A 13,826-nucleotide genomic window follows, 5' to 3' on the forward strand; every position below is an offset into this window, starting at 1 on the left:
GGACTCGCTGTCTTCGGAGGCCGAGCTCTCGCAGTACTTTGCCTCGGATGCCCCGGGCCCCTTGTCAGACTTCGTGGTGACCGTGTCTGAAGACGAGGATCACCTGGGAAGTGGCTGCAGCGCCCTGGAGGACGGTAGCCTGCCACTCGCCCCTTCCAGTAAGTTCAGGGTGCTCTCCTGGGTGCCCCACGTCTCAGCAGTGTGAACAGAGCTAGAAGCTTCTGCCCTGAGGAAACCCAGACTGTCCTGGAAACGGCAACATCGGGCAGCACCCAGGGGCGGGTGCACTGCAGCTGAAGGCGCTTAACCGACCCCACCCCATCCCAGGGCTATTTACAGACGGTCTGGAATGTTGTGGCACCAGACCTGGTTTGTTCCAGCCATGACCTAGTGTTTGGGGGCACCCCAGCAACAGAACCCCATGTTCCTTCCTCCCAATGCCCTCCCTTCAAGGAGCAGCACTCAGAAGGGACCCATGTTATCACAGAGCTTTGGTCGAATCTCAGTCATTTTCATTCTCCAGGACTTTGGGGTGGGCGCACAGCAGTGCTCTTCGGCTGTCCCCGGCTCTGTGCTGGGGTCCGCTCCCAGCTGTGCTTGAGGGACCTTGTGGTGTCTGGGATGGAACCCAGGGCTCCCGCGGGAGAGGGGGAAGGGGGGAGAAGGAGAGACAGAGATTCTCCAACAATCTCCCCAAGAGTTACTCCCAGCAGTAGGGTCGAGGGGAACCACGGAGGTGCTGGAGAGCAGGAGGGCTGTTCGGGAATGAAAATCTGGCACATGGGGGCTGGGCTCATGGGTCTCAGCGAAGCAAGGCCACCAGCCATGCAGCTGGGCACACTGTCTTTCAAGGGAAGTTGGGGTGCTGAGCAGCTGAGAGCAGGACGTACCAAAATTTGATTGCATTTCCCCTTCCTTCCTAACCACCCCCCCCTCAAAAAAAAACCAGCTCCCAAGGAGTCAGGCAAAGCCAGGGCCAACAGCCTCGTGTCCCTCGGAAGCCACCGGACCTCTGGACTCATCCACAAGCAGGTGACAGTGGCCAGACAAGCCAGCCTCCCCGGCAGCCCGCAGGGGCTCCGAAACCCTTTCTTCCGCCAAAAGAGGGTGGGCAACGATGCCAGCGACGAAGACGAGGAGGACGGGGACTACATGTCCCTCCCGGGCACCCTGGCAGATCCCAGCAGGCTCCTGACCCAGGACAGCTCCGGACCCGGCTTGTCCAGCTCTCCCCGAGTCACCGGCCACCACAACCCAGAGGAAGCACCGCCCAAGACACGGGTCAGCAAGGCCTCGTCGGTCCCTCTGCTTGGTGGCCCGCTGGACTCGGAGCAGAGTATCCCCGGAGCTCGAGGGGACGCTCCTGCCCAGGCAGCCGGCCTGCAGGCTTCAGGTGCGGCTTGCACGGGTGGCGCCGGCTGCTCTGGGAGGAAGGAGCTCTCGGCCTCAAGGAGCTCCCCGAAGCTGGAGTACAAAGCAGCCGCGGGCCCCCAGAGCCTGCTGGTCCCCGAGGGCCCCAGCCCCCCGCAGCAGCAGCAGCAGAATGACGTCCTGGTGTCCAGGCACAAGCCTGTGGCCAGGGTCATCCCACACCGCCAGAGGCCAGACGCCGAAGCCCAGAGCTCAGAGACGTCAGAGATGCCCAGTGCTGCCCAAGACCTGCCAGCCCTGACCACGCTCAGTCCAGGGACCAGAAGGGCGGGAAAGGTCAGTGTATGTTGACATGAAGTGAACGGGGTGGAGCCGCGGGTGCCCGTGGACCTGGAGGGTTCTGGAAAGCCAGGGCCCTCCGCCCTGTGCCAGGACGCTCTCATTTCTCTGCTCATCCTAGCTTCCTGCTGTCTCTGCCGGTTGGGCGTCAGAGGGCCCAGAACATTCTATCTTGCCTGTGGATAAGGGTGGGAGGCTCAGGGAGCAGCCTCTCCACACACTGCTGGGCCGGATAGTGGACCCTGTGTCTTCAACACAGGGTGGGATAATTGGCCCAGCCAACTCAGCACAGCACCAGCTGGTGTACCGAGTGATGCTCACTCCCCAGACGTTGCACAGAGATTGCAGAGCATTAAAGCTACACAGACCCAGACCGGGAGCAACAGATCAGGGGTGATAAGTGACTTGCCTGGCATTACTATAGCCAACCCAGGTTCCTTCCCCGGTACCCACACAGGGGCCCCTGATTACCACCAAGAGTGACCCTCACGCACCAAACCGGGATGGAATTTCTGTGCACTGCTGGGTGTGGCCTAGAAACCTAAAAAGAAAAACATGATGTCCAGGGGCTAGAGCCATAATACACTGGGAAGGGCATTTGCCTGGAATGCTGCTGACTTGGGTTCGATCCCCAGCATCCCATATGGTTCCCGGAGCCCAACAGGAGTGATTCCTGAGTGCAGAGCCAATAGTAACCCCTGAGCACTGCCAGGATGGCTCTAAAAAAAAGCAAACAAAACCCGTGATATCCAGCAGGCAGGGTTGTAGTTTGGGGGGGATGGGGGGGTCGTTGGTGGGGAGGGGGAACGGGACTTGCCCATGTGAGCCCTGAGGCTCAGACTCCAGCAGCAGCACCCAAATGCCCTTCTGCATGCACAATCTGCACGGCCGTCACCCCGCTCCAGTTCCAAACCTCTGAGGCTCTGTTACGTCTAAGCCGCTCTGGCAAATAGAAAAGGAACCGTGTCCAACCCTGTGTAGATTTCCCTCCCCTGAGAACAACCTGCAGACGCTTCCTGTTCTCTTACCTCTTTCCTCTGCTGCCACCTTTGGGCCGTGTTGTGATTCTGTCACTCAGACAGGCGATTTCGCACGGATCATCTGACTTACCAACCATTTGGCAGATTGATTTATGGTTTTATTTTGGTTTGGTTTTTGAACCACACTGACAGTGCTCAGGGGCGATTCCTGGCTCTGTTAGCATTGTTCCCTGTGATGTTCAGGGGGCAAAGCATGCACTATAGAAAAGAGAGTCATCTCCCCAGCCCACAATTTGTTTTTTGTGGGTTCTTTTGTTTTGGGGGGTTTTTGTTGTTATTTTTTGCTTTTTGGGTCATACCTGGCGATGCACAGGGATTACTCCTGGCTCTGCACTCAGGAATTACTCCTGGGAGTGCTCAGGGGACCATATGGGATGCTGGGAATCAAACCCGTGTCGACCACGTGCAAGGCAAAATCCCTACCTACTGTGCTATCGCTCCATTCCACCACAATTTGTTTTGTGACAATTTTTTTTGGTTTGTTGGGAAGGTGGGGGGGCTCACACAGCAGTGCTTAGGGATCACTTCTGGCTCTACCTTCAGGGGTCTCTCCTGATGGGCTCAGGGAACCCTATGAGCCCTAACCACTGGACCACCTCTCTGGCAAACTGCAATATTTTTTTAATGTTTAGTGTTATAAAAAAAAAAAAAAGAAAGAAAGAAAGACAAACTGATAGTATCACGAAATTTTGAAAAACTGACTACCAGTTTTCTCCACCCAGAATGGTCCTCTCTCCAGCTACCAAAGCTGATTTTATTCGAAGCTACCTCTCTACGGTACCACAACTATAAATCTCTTACATTTCTTTTTCTTTTTTCTTTTTGGGTCACACCTGGCGATGCACAGGGGTTACTCCTGGCTCTGCACTCAGGAGTTACTCCTGGCGGTGCTCAGGGGACCATATGGGATGCTGGGAATCGAGCCCGGGTCGGCCGTGTGCAAGGCAAACGCCCTACCCGCTGTGCCATCTCTCCAGCCCCAATCCCTTACATTTCTATAGCTGTTTGTATGCCGCAGGCTGTTTTCATAACTGGTGTCCCAACTAGTCTTAATTAAAACTCTGAGTTGGGGGGAGCTAGAGAGATAGGCTCGAGGTCAAGCCTTGCATGCAGCTGACCCTGGCTCGAATCCCAGGGTCCCCCAGGCACCACGAGGGGTGACCTGAGCACAGAAGCAGAAGTCAACCCTGAGCATCTTTGGGTGTGGGAAGCAGAAGATAATGAATTGGGAGACATTTTATCCCCATTTCCTCTATTTTTTCAAATTGTGATAGGATACATAACATGAAATATAGCAGTATAATAATATTCAAATCATGTCTGATACACTCAGAATGTACAATCATCCTGCCTATCCACCTCCATGTTATCAAAGGGAAACTCTCTCCCCAGAAAACAGTGGCCCCCTTCCTCTCCTTCCCACCCCAAGACCACCCTTAGGATTCCTGTAGGACTTGGAACACACAGCCCCCTCCCACCTAAGTAGACTGTGTTTTTCTCCTTGTGATGACTGATTCCATGTAGCTCAGGATCTTCGAGATTCACCCACATTGAGCATGTGTCAGAACTTCCTTCCCTTTTTTTTTTGTTTGTTTTTTGTACCACAGTGGGTGTTGCTCAGGGCTTACTCCTGGCTCTGCTTTGCACTTGGGAATCACTCCTGATGGTAGTTGAAAACCTTTTAGGATGCTGGGGACGGAACTCAGGTCAGCTGCGGGCAAGGCATTTTACCCACTAATGATTCCCATTTTGGTGCTCAGAAACGGAGGTTAGGCAGAGGCAAGGCTGAACCTTAAGCCCAGAACCCGGCTCTCACGCTGCTATCTGTGACCTGTGCTTGTCGTTGTACCAGGAGCCTCTGGGAAAGCTGAGCAGGGGGCATGGCTGCGTCCCTTCCGATGGGATGCCAGCAAGTCCTCCCCGTCCTCCAGACACTGGCCAGCACACAGAGCAGCTGCAGGAAGCCGCAGCAGAGCGAGGGCGGCTATCCAGGACGGGTAAGCTCATTCTCTCACTCACTGAGCATCAAGGTGGGATGAAGTTCTCTGATTCAAAACAGTAGGAGTGGAGTTTTGAGTGGGATGGGGAAATTGCTTCTTGCTCAGTTCAGTGTTTAAAAGTGACCCCCTTGAGGGGTCAGGGAGATGGTTCAAAGGACGCAAGCACATGCTTTGCATGCCAGAGGCCCAGACTGGATTCCCAGCACCACCATCTCCCCACACACTAGGCTGGTAACAACCCACAGCACCAACTGATGCAGCCCCCAAACCAAAAGCAATTAGTTAATTATCGAGTTGTAATAGTTGTGATTGCAATAGTGGCACCACTAAGGGTGTCAGAGTATATCAGAAATCTTTGACCCAAGATAGCAAATCATCAGATCAGACAAAAAGGTTTTCACAGGGGTCTCCCACAGAGCTTACTGGGGGGAGGGAGCACCAGAGCCATAACTTGCCTTCATCCACATGAAGCAATGCGGGGAGGTAGGGGGGGATGCAGTGCTTGGGATCAAACTTCAGCTTCACTCCTCCAATCCGGACCCTCTCCCCAGAGCCCGATCACAGAAATATTTGAGAGCTTCAATTATTTCTCCTACTGTTATTTATATATACCTACTAATATGGACCACATCAGGCTGCCAGTGCTCCTGACTCTGTGTTCAGGGATCACTCCTGGCGGTGCCTGGGGGCACCATATGTGGTGCCAGGGCTATCAAACTGGGGTTGGCTGTATGCAAGGCAACCACCTTAATTCCGTACTATTTCTCTGGGCCCAAGAGCTTCTCTTTTTTAATTCAATTTTCATCTTTTATTTTTTATTTATTTATTTATTTATTTATTTTGGTTTTTGGGTCATACCCGGCGATGCACAGGAGTTACTTCTGGCTCATGCACTCAGGAATTACTCCTGGTGTTGCTCGGGGGACCATATAGAATGCCAGGAATCGAACCCAGGTCGGCCGCGTGCAAGGCAAACGCCCTACCCACTGTGCTATTGCTCCAGCCCCTCATTTCTTCTTTCCAACTAAATAGCTCTGTGACCAGGTGCTGGAGCGATAGTACAGTGGGTAAGACACCTTCCTTGCACACAGCCGTCCTGGATTTGACTCCTGGCACCACATAAGGTCCCCTAAACACAGCCAGGAGTGAGCACCTGAGCACAGTGCCAGGAGTCAGCCCTGAGGATCACCAGGTGTGACCCAAAAACAAAAACAAAAAAGTTCTGTGACCTGTTCCTTCCCACAGCAGCTTGGCTGTGCAGAATTAGTCAATTAGGATATCCATAGACATACGGGCCTACTGGGCTACGGATGGAGCTCTCAAGGCCATTGTCGGGCCAGATCAGAGGTGGGGGCTGGGCAGACTGTGTCCACGATGAGAGGAATGTGTGTTTACAGGACAGCTCGGGCATCACAGCTAAAAGGAAAACTCATCATCCTCACCCTCCCCATCTACGGCCTGGAGGTCTAACTCTTGTGTGCAAATGAATGTGGGTTCTGACAGAGCTCCCACTGTTAAGTCAGGGACTCTGGGTTCCCAAGCGGCGAGACGGACAGAGACACGCGCACCATAATGCAGGAGCAGTAGGAGTTTTATTCCAGAATAGGGGAGTCAGCTATCTCACCCACAGAGTGGTCTGTTGATAGCGACCCCGACCTTCAAGGGCAAGCAGTTTATACAGGGTTTGATTCCATAAGTCGTACATGCCTTATTGTTTCAGAAAAGACTCTTACTTAGTTACCAAAGGTGTTTTGGCAAGTGTCTAGGGTAACAGTGGTCAGGCAATAGTTAAACAATAGTTTTCAGTAACAGTTCATGGTTACATAAGCTACTCCTTGTAACAAAAGACAATTTCTGGGGCATTTTGACTGGGGGGCATAGTGATTGATTGAGCCCACTTGCTGGGCCCAGGAACTTTCCTAGGTGGGTTCCGGTTGGCTAGTTACACATTGTTTCATTGTTGAGAAACCGAGAGTGTTTCAGCTCCAGGAACTGAACCTGAGGCCTAGCTGATTTTGCTTATTTCTGCTGCCTGTCATGGTGTCGGTTTTGCCCTTACAACCACCATTGAACCACAGTAGACTTACCACCCCCATCCAAAGGACAGTGTCCAAACTGCCCTCCGAGGCCACTTACAGACTCATGGGTCCGCAAGGTGCGCCCTCTCCAGCACCAGTCAGATCTAAGACCAGAACCTTCTAGAAGGTTCATGCACTCGTGCACCCCATCAGGAAAGACCTCCAATCCTCCCATCCGTGATGCACCTTACTTGGGCTCACGGCCCCCCAATATCAGGCAGCAAAAGATTTCCAAGTGAAGGATTGTTTCAGACAGTGACACAGAAGACCTTCTTCCACGCAGTTTGTTTTTGAGCTTCACCTGGTGATGCTCAGGGGTTACTCCTGGCTCTGTTACTCCTGGCTCTGCACTCTGAATTACTCTTGGCAGTGCTCAGGGCACCATATGAGATGCCTAGGATCAAACCTGGGGTGACCACGTGCAAGGCAACTGCCCTACCCTGCTGTACCATCGCTCTATCCCTCCATGTAATTTCTTCTCCCTCAAATAAACACGTTTTGCAAATCATCCAATGAGAGTCCCCTGTTAGCAGTTGTTGAGCACATGAATCTGAGTGTGAAAAACCACCATCAGCGGGCCTGAGAGTAAGACGCTTGGCATCCATGCAGACAACCCTGGTTCTGTCTATCCCCAGCACCACATAGAGTATCCAGTTCCCCAACCCAGGAGTGACCCAGAGCACTGAGCCACAAGTAAGCCCCTAGCACTGTCAGGTGTGGCTCAAAAAATATCAGTAAGGGGCTGGAGCAATAGCACAGCGGGTAGGGCGTTTGCCTTGCACGTGGCCAACCTGGGTTTGATTCCCAGCATCCCATATGGTCCCCTGAGCACTGCCAGAAGTAATGCCTGAGTGCATGAGCCAGGAGTAACCCCTTTGCATCGCCGGGTGTGACACACACACACACACACACACACACACACACACACACACACACACACACAATCAGTAAAACACAGCATCAGCTGCCTCCTCCTGTAGCCCTGCCCCTTCCTGCCCATCCCTGGCACCAATCACGAAGGAAAGCTCTGCCTAGTGGGGTTCAAAACAGGCTGGGGGATTAGAGGGGGTTAACATGCTTGCCTCGAACAGGCCCAACCCTGACCCCGGGAGTGACCGCTGAGAACAAAGCCAGGAGTAAGCCCTGAGCACTGTCGGGCGTGACTCGCCCCCTCCCCTCCAATTCCACATTTCCCGTTTTCTCACTTTCCTCCCCTCGCCCTCCCTTCGCCACCCACCTTGTGTTTTCTCTCTCACACAGGCCTGGACAGCTCCTCTGACAGCATCCCTGTCCCGCAGCAGAAGGGGGCGGCTGCCCCGGACCCTAGGCAGACCTCGGAGGATGCAGCCCAAGCCAGGAGGCCTGTGATGCATGTGGAGGCAGAAGGCTGTCCAGCCAGACGGGAGCACAGCACGTCCCCGAGGAGGGCCCAGCCCGACAGCAGCCAGATGTCGGCGGCCAGGGTGACCCCTGGCCCCAGGGTGACCGCGGCCCACAGTGGGGCACCCGCGGGAGCCCCCCAAGCCAGTGGTGAGCACGGCCAGGTTCCTCCAGCCTCGGGCCCTCCCAAAGACTCTGCTCCTCCAGGACTCCAGGGGGCCACACTGGCCAGCACTTCACTGTCCTCTGCGTGCGGCGGGCTCTTGGGACACTGTTGCCCACCAAGGAGCGGAGGGAGGCCAGTGACCGAGGTGGACAGACTCGCCCCGGAGCCGGCAAGACTCTCATGCCCTCCACCAGAGTTGTCGGCAGCGGTGGCGGCAGCGGCACGGGCCCAGGGCAGTGGTCAGGGTCAGTCCTCACTGCTGGCGTCCCTGCAACCCGACCGGCCTCTCGCGGTCAGCAAGAGTTTCCTGAGCAGCTACTCCCGGAACTTCAGCAGCTGCCGCCAGGAGGCGGCCAGCGCCTCCACGTCGGAGCCGTCCGTCATGTATGGTGGTGCCGAGGACTCGTCCTCTGACCCCGAGTCACTGGCCGAAGCCCCCCGGGAGGGCTGGGCACCCCTGGCTGCAGCCCCAGAAGATGCCGCTGCTGAATCTGAGGAGGAGCCAGTGGAAATGTGCTCTCGCCGCAGCTCCCCCAGCTCGGGGGTGCCCAGAGCACTGCCGCTAAGGCTCGGCACCCCGGGGAACGCGGCTGGGGCCCCTCGAGACAGGCCCACCCTCAGTCCTGCAGCCTCTGTGGGCTCCCGGCGGCCCTCTCCTGCCGAGGACGTTGCACCAGCAAGGGCCAGCAGCCCGCCTATCGCGATCACCAGGTGCCCACAGCAGGCCCCGCCCCGGGCACCGGCTGTGGTGAATGGTCTGGAGCATGACCTGCTGGACGGCAGAACCCCTGGTGGAAACCAGGATGTGGACACTCTGGCCAGGGGGCTGCCGTGCTCCTGGGTCAAGGTGGGCCCCCAGGACGGGGGCACCGTGAGCACAGACCTGCACATTTCCGAGGACCCGGACCCGGAGGACACACCCCTGGGCCTCCACGGCAGCTCCAGAAGGCCCAGAACAGCCTGTTCCCCAGACCCCCACACCAGCAGCCCCGGTGTCCATGGGCCCAGCCGGGCCGAGAAGGGGCGTCCGGCCGTGCCCGCCAGCAGTCCGGAGGCCCGAAACCCTGGGGTGGGCTCAGCCCCCAGAAAGGGGAGTACCACAGCTGTGCCCAGCAGCCCTCCGCCACCGAGACAGAGTCTGGAGAACAGAGATGCGCCCAAGAAAAATTCGGCGGAGGCACTACCCAGCAGTGGCCAGAAAGCCAGGGCAGGGTCCAGGCTGAGGAGACTGAGCTTGAAGGGCAGAAGCAAAGCGGGTGCCGAGGCCCCCGCCACCAAGAGCTCAGGGTCTGATCCCAAGAGACCCCTGGGGTCACCGCAGAACCCTCCCAAAATGTTCTCCAAGGTAGTGTCACAGAGGCTACAAAGAGCAGAGCTAGGGGAGTCAGACCCCAAGTCGCCAGCCAGCCCCTCGCCTGCCCGGGGTGGGTTGGAGAACAAGCCCCCACCTGCCGCCCCGGGGCCCCTGCGGCTCTCGGCCTTGGACACCAGCATCAGGACCTGTGTGTCCCCCCTGACCTCGCCCAGGACTCCTCCCGAGCTGGCTGCGTGCAGGTTGCATGTGGCGGCCCACTCCTCAGAAACCGACAGGGGTGGTCCCCGACCGCCCAAGTGTGGCCCCGAGAACAGGACGCCCCCCACAGCCTCCAGAAGCACCGGGGGGCCCCCCAGCACCAAGCCGGACACGGAGCAGCCAGGGTGCGGCCAGGCGGGTTCCAGCCCAGAGGCCGCCCAGCCCGGGGTGAGCGGCCAGCGAAGTGGTAGGGCCACGGCTGGCGATGCCCGGGAAAGGACCACACAGCTGAAAATCGTGGAGATCCCCACGGAGGGGACAGCCCAGAACGCAGGTGAGGATGGGCCGGCAGGAAGCAGCAGACCGGGCGGTGTGGAGAGGCGTGAACTCAGATTGGGTGTCCCGCCATCGGGGCCATCGGCCCCCACTCACCCATCATCAGCCCTGCCTTGGGCCGCCCCGGCAGAGCCAGACACGCAGCCTCGATCTCTTGGCGTGGCCAAACTGGCTTCGTGCCCATCCTCCTCCTTCTCCTCTTCGTCCTCCTCATCCTCCTCGTCCTCCTCCCAGCCCCTGTGCTCTGCACAGGTGAACAGCTCCCCGGCCAGGTCAGACTTCGGGGGGATGCCCAGGGACAGCTCCTTTGCGGGCGCCGGGCTGGGAGACCCCCCCTATTACATGCCCAGGCCAGCGACCAGGACCTACTCCATGCCTGCCCAGTTCTCCAGCCTCTTCGGGCGGGAGGAACCTTCCGCCCACAACCCGGCTCGAGCTCCTGCTCCCCGGGACAGTCCTGGGTGTGCGACCACCCCGGAGGCCAGGGCCCCGAGAGGCCACGGGATGCTAGGCCTGGCCAATGGACAGGGCCTATACAGCGTGAAGCCCCTGCCGGAGACACGGGACCTGCCGCTGCTGACGACGACGGGCGAGGGAGAGGTGAGCTGCCTAGCCACCGACAGAGTCCGGGGTGGCAGGAGGCACTACTGCCCGGAGCAGAACTGGCCGCCCGAATCTACCTCATTCTTCTCGGTCAAGCAGCGCATCAAGTCTTTCGAGAACCTGGCCCACAGTGACCGGCCGGCCGCTAAGGCCGGGGCGTGCCCCTTTCTGTCAGTGAGCACCAAGCCGCCTATCGGGAGACGGTCCTCGGGCAGCGTGGTCCTGGGGAGCCTGGGTCACGCTGGGGACCCCACCCCGAGGTCCCTGAGGCGTAGCCTGAGCTCCTGCAACGAAAGCCAAAGCGAAGGTGGTGGCATCCTCGTCCCCCAGCTGAGCAAGTCACCGTCCAGCGCTATGCTGACAGGCCCCCGGCAGAGCCCAGCAGCAGCGGACAGCAGAGGAGGCCCTGAGACAGACCCTAGGAAACCCCTCGGGCCTTCAGGCATCGTCCCCACGGCCCCCGTCCCCTCGGCCTCTCCCGCCAAAAGGAACAGGTCCTCCGTGCGCCATGCCCAGCCATCGGCCACCCTGTCCCGCTCGAAGCTGCAGGAGCTGAGGGCCCTGAGCATGCCTGACCTGGACAAGCTCTGTGGTGACCCCCTGGCCGGGCCCACGGCCGTGCTCTTCAAGACAGAGCTGGAGATTGTGCCCCGGAGGTCGCTGGGCTCTCCAGCGGGATGCCCTGATGGGCCCCCAGCCCCCTCCTGCCCTGGACCCGGGGAGGACAGGGCCTCTCCGAAAGCCAGTGAGCCGGGTCTACCTCCTGGAACGAGCTGGTCGGTGAAGTAAGTGCCAGCTCTTATTTGGTGGGGGGTGGGGGGGTGGGGGGCGGAACTTTGGATTTTTTCACCGCGCTCTGCTTTTAGATGTCTAGGAAAGCGCAAGCAAGACTGAAGTTCCGTCCGGGTTCCTCTCCTTTGAGTTTACCTCCCGTGTCACTGTACAGTGCAAGTCCCCACACTGTGTCCGAAGCCCTGTCCTTGATAGCAGCATTGGAAACATGTGGTACCCGTGGCAGGTGCATCTGCTGAATGCGGCTCTGCAGAGGCTTCTCACCCCATGGCAGAGTCACCAGGACATGAACCAGCGGCAGGAAAGCCCCCCCCCCCCCACAGCCAGTCTGGGCCTTTCCAGGGGACTAAGGTTCCGGAAGGAAGTTTCAGACTATTTAAAAATGGTCCCCTGGGGTCCAAACATGTTGAATCTCTTCCTTGTCTCTGCTGATCAGTCCTGTGACAGCTTAGAGGGATCCCTAGTTTCCTACGAATGTCCCCTGAAATAACCTATAGTAGAAGGGTCATTGTTGTTTTATTTTTGTTTGGGGGGCCATAGCCGGAAGTGCTCAGGGATCACTCCTGGTGGGCTCAGGGGACCATGTGAGATGCTAGGGATCAAACCTAGGTGGCTATATGCAAGACAGGCACCTCACCCAATGAACTACCTCTCCAACCAGGAAGGAGAATGTTTTAAATGCGTCCTTATAAATATGGCGTTTCACCCTCCATAATAGAAATCATCCATATATTTATATTATCTAGTTTGAATCAACTTTTTTGAAAGGCATCCTATAAATATGGCCTTCTGTGTTTACACACACACACACACACACACACACACACACACACACAGAGCAATGTCTTTTTTTTTTTTTTTTACTTTTTTATTGAATCACTGTGAGGTAGACCCTTACAAAGCCCTTCATGATTGGGTTTCAGTCATACAGTGTTCCAACGCCCATCCCTCCACCAGTGCACATTTCCCAGCACCAGTGTTCTCAAGCTCCGCCCCATGACTCCCCCCCCCACCCCCCCACCCCCCCCCCCCATCCCCCCCACCCCCGCTCCCCTATTACCTTCTTTACTTTGAATCCATTTATCTTCTTTAGTTTGGATCGGCTTCTGGCCTCGGCAGGGGACCAGCAGAGATTACAGTCTGTCTTATCATCAGTTGGGTCCAAATCAGGAGTTGTGACTCTAATTCAGGAGGTGCAAGGACAATCAGAGGTGAGCTGCAGGGGAGGGGTCTCCAGGCAGGGACCCCACGCCCTTCCCCTACGTCCTCAGGGTGCATCTGATAGCTCGGTGACTGTCCCACTCTCTTGCCTGCAGTCTGCTCAGAAGTTGGCCCTTGCCTGGAGTTTTAGGTCCCCGCCTGGGGCTGCAGAGCCTGGATCTGTCTCCCCACCCCGTCCATGCAGAGCTCACCAGCAGAGGGGGGTCCTAGAGAATGGGAAATGGTGGGGACCTAAGTTGCCAGTCACGGAGACTCCTACCCCCTCAGAAGGGACACCAGGGCGCTGGGGACAAATCTGTACCCAAACCAGGGCATGGGGGGAGGGGGCAGGGCAGTGTCATACTTCTGCTGCAACCTCATTTTTTTAATTTTTGTTTTTATGGTTTTTATGGCCGCACCCAGCGATTTTCAGCGGTTACTCCTGGTGGGGACGATATGGGGTACTGGGGATTGAACCTAGGTCAGCCTTGTGCATGGCAAGAGCCCTACCCACTGTACTAGCACTCCGGCCCCCGCCTTACTCTTGACATGAAAAACAGACTCTTGTTTCTGCTGTTTTTCACCAGGACAAAGAAGATGTTTACTTTGTCGTCCTGAACAAAAAGGAAGGCTCAGGTCTGGGATTCAGCGTGGCAGGAGGGTCAGAGGTGGACCCCAAGTCGACTGTGGTAAGTGACAGTCGGGCACTTGCATGGCAGGGAGATTGTGGCTGCCCGCCAGGCTCCCAGCCACCAAAACAGAATTGGAAAAGCGGACAAAACAGCACCCAGGGTTTTCATGGACGAAGTCACGTGCTTTTGTTTCATTTCTTTTTTTTTGGGGGGGGGGGCATACCAGGCAGTGCTCAGGGCTCAGCTGTCCTCAGTAACGAGTACCTTAGCCTGAGCCGGGCTGGAGCGATAGCACAGCGGTAGGGCGTTTGCCTTGCACGCAGCCAACATGGCCAACCCGAGTTCGATTCCTCCGCCCCTCTCGGAGAGCCCGGCA

The 13,826-nt window shown here is 57.1% G+C and overlaps 1 protein-coding gene across 1 annotated transcript in view; it reads left to right on the forward strand.

The window, feature by feature from the left end:
- Positions 1 to 13,826, forward strand: part of PDZD2 (PDZ domain containing 2) — a 258,393-nt gene that overhangs the window by 233,466 nt on the left and 11,101 nt on the right. The window contains exons 16-22 of the mRNA XM_056112017.1: positions 2 to 158; positions 950 to 1,707; positions 4,603 to 4,747; positions 8,089 to 8,358; positions 8,569 to 11,611; positions 12,712 to 12,829; positions 13,406 to 13,507. Of these exons, the coding sequence (XP_055967992.1) occupies positions 2 to 158; positions 950 to 1,707; positions 4,603 to 4,747; positions 8,089 to 8,358; positions 8,569 to 11,611; positions 12,712 to 12,829; positions 13,406 to 13,507 (4,593 nt within the window). The remainder of the gene's footprint in view (position 1; positions 159 to 949; positions 1,708 to 4,602; positions 4,748 to 8,088; positions 8,359 to 8,568; positions 11,612 to 12,711; positions 12,830 to 13,405; positions 13,508 to 13,826) is intronic.

This window comes from Sorex fumeus, unplaced genomic scaffold, assembly GCF_029834395.1.
Source record: "Sorex fumeus unplaced genomic scaffold, SorFum_2.1 ptg000015l, whole genome shotgun sequence".
Lineage (NCBI taxonomy): Eukaryota > Metazoa > Chordata > Mammalia > Eulipotyphla > Soricidae > Sorex > Sorex fumeus.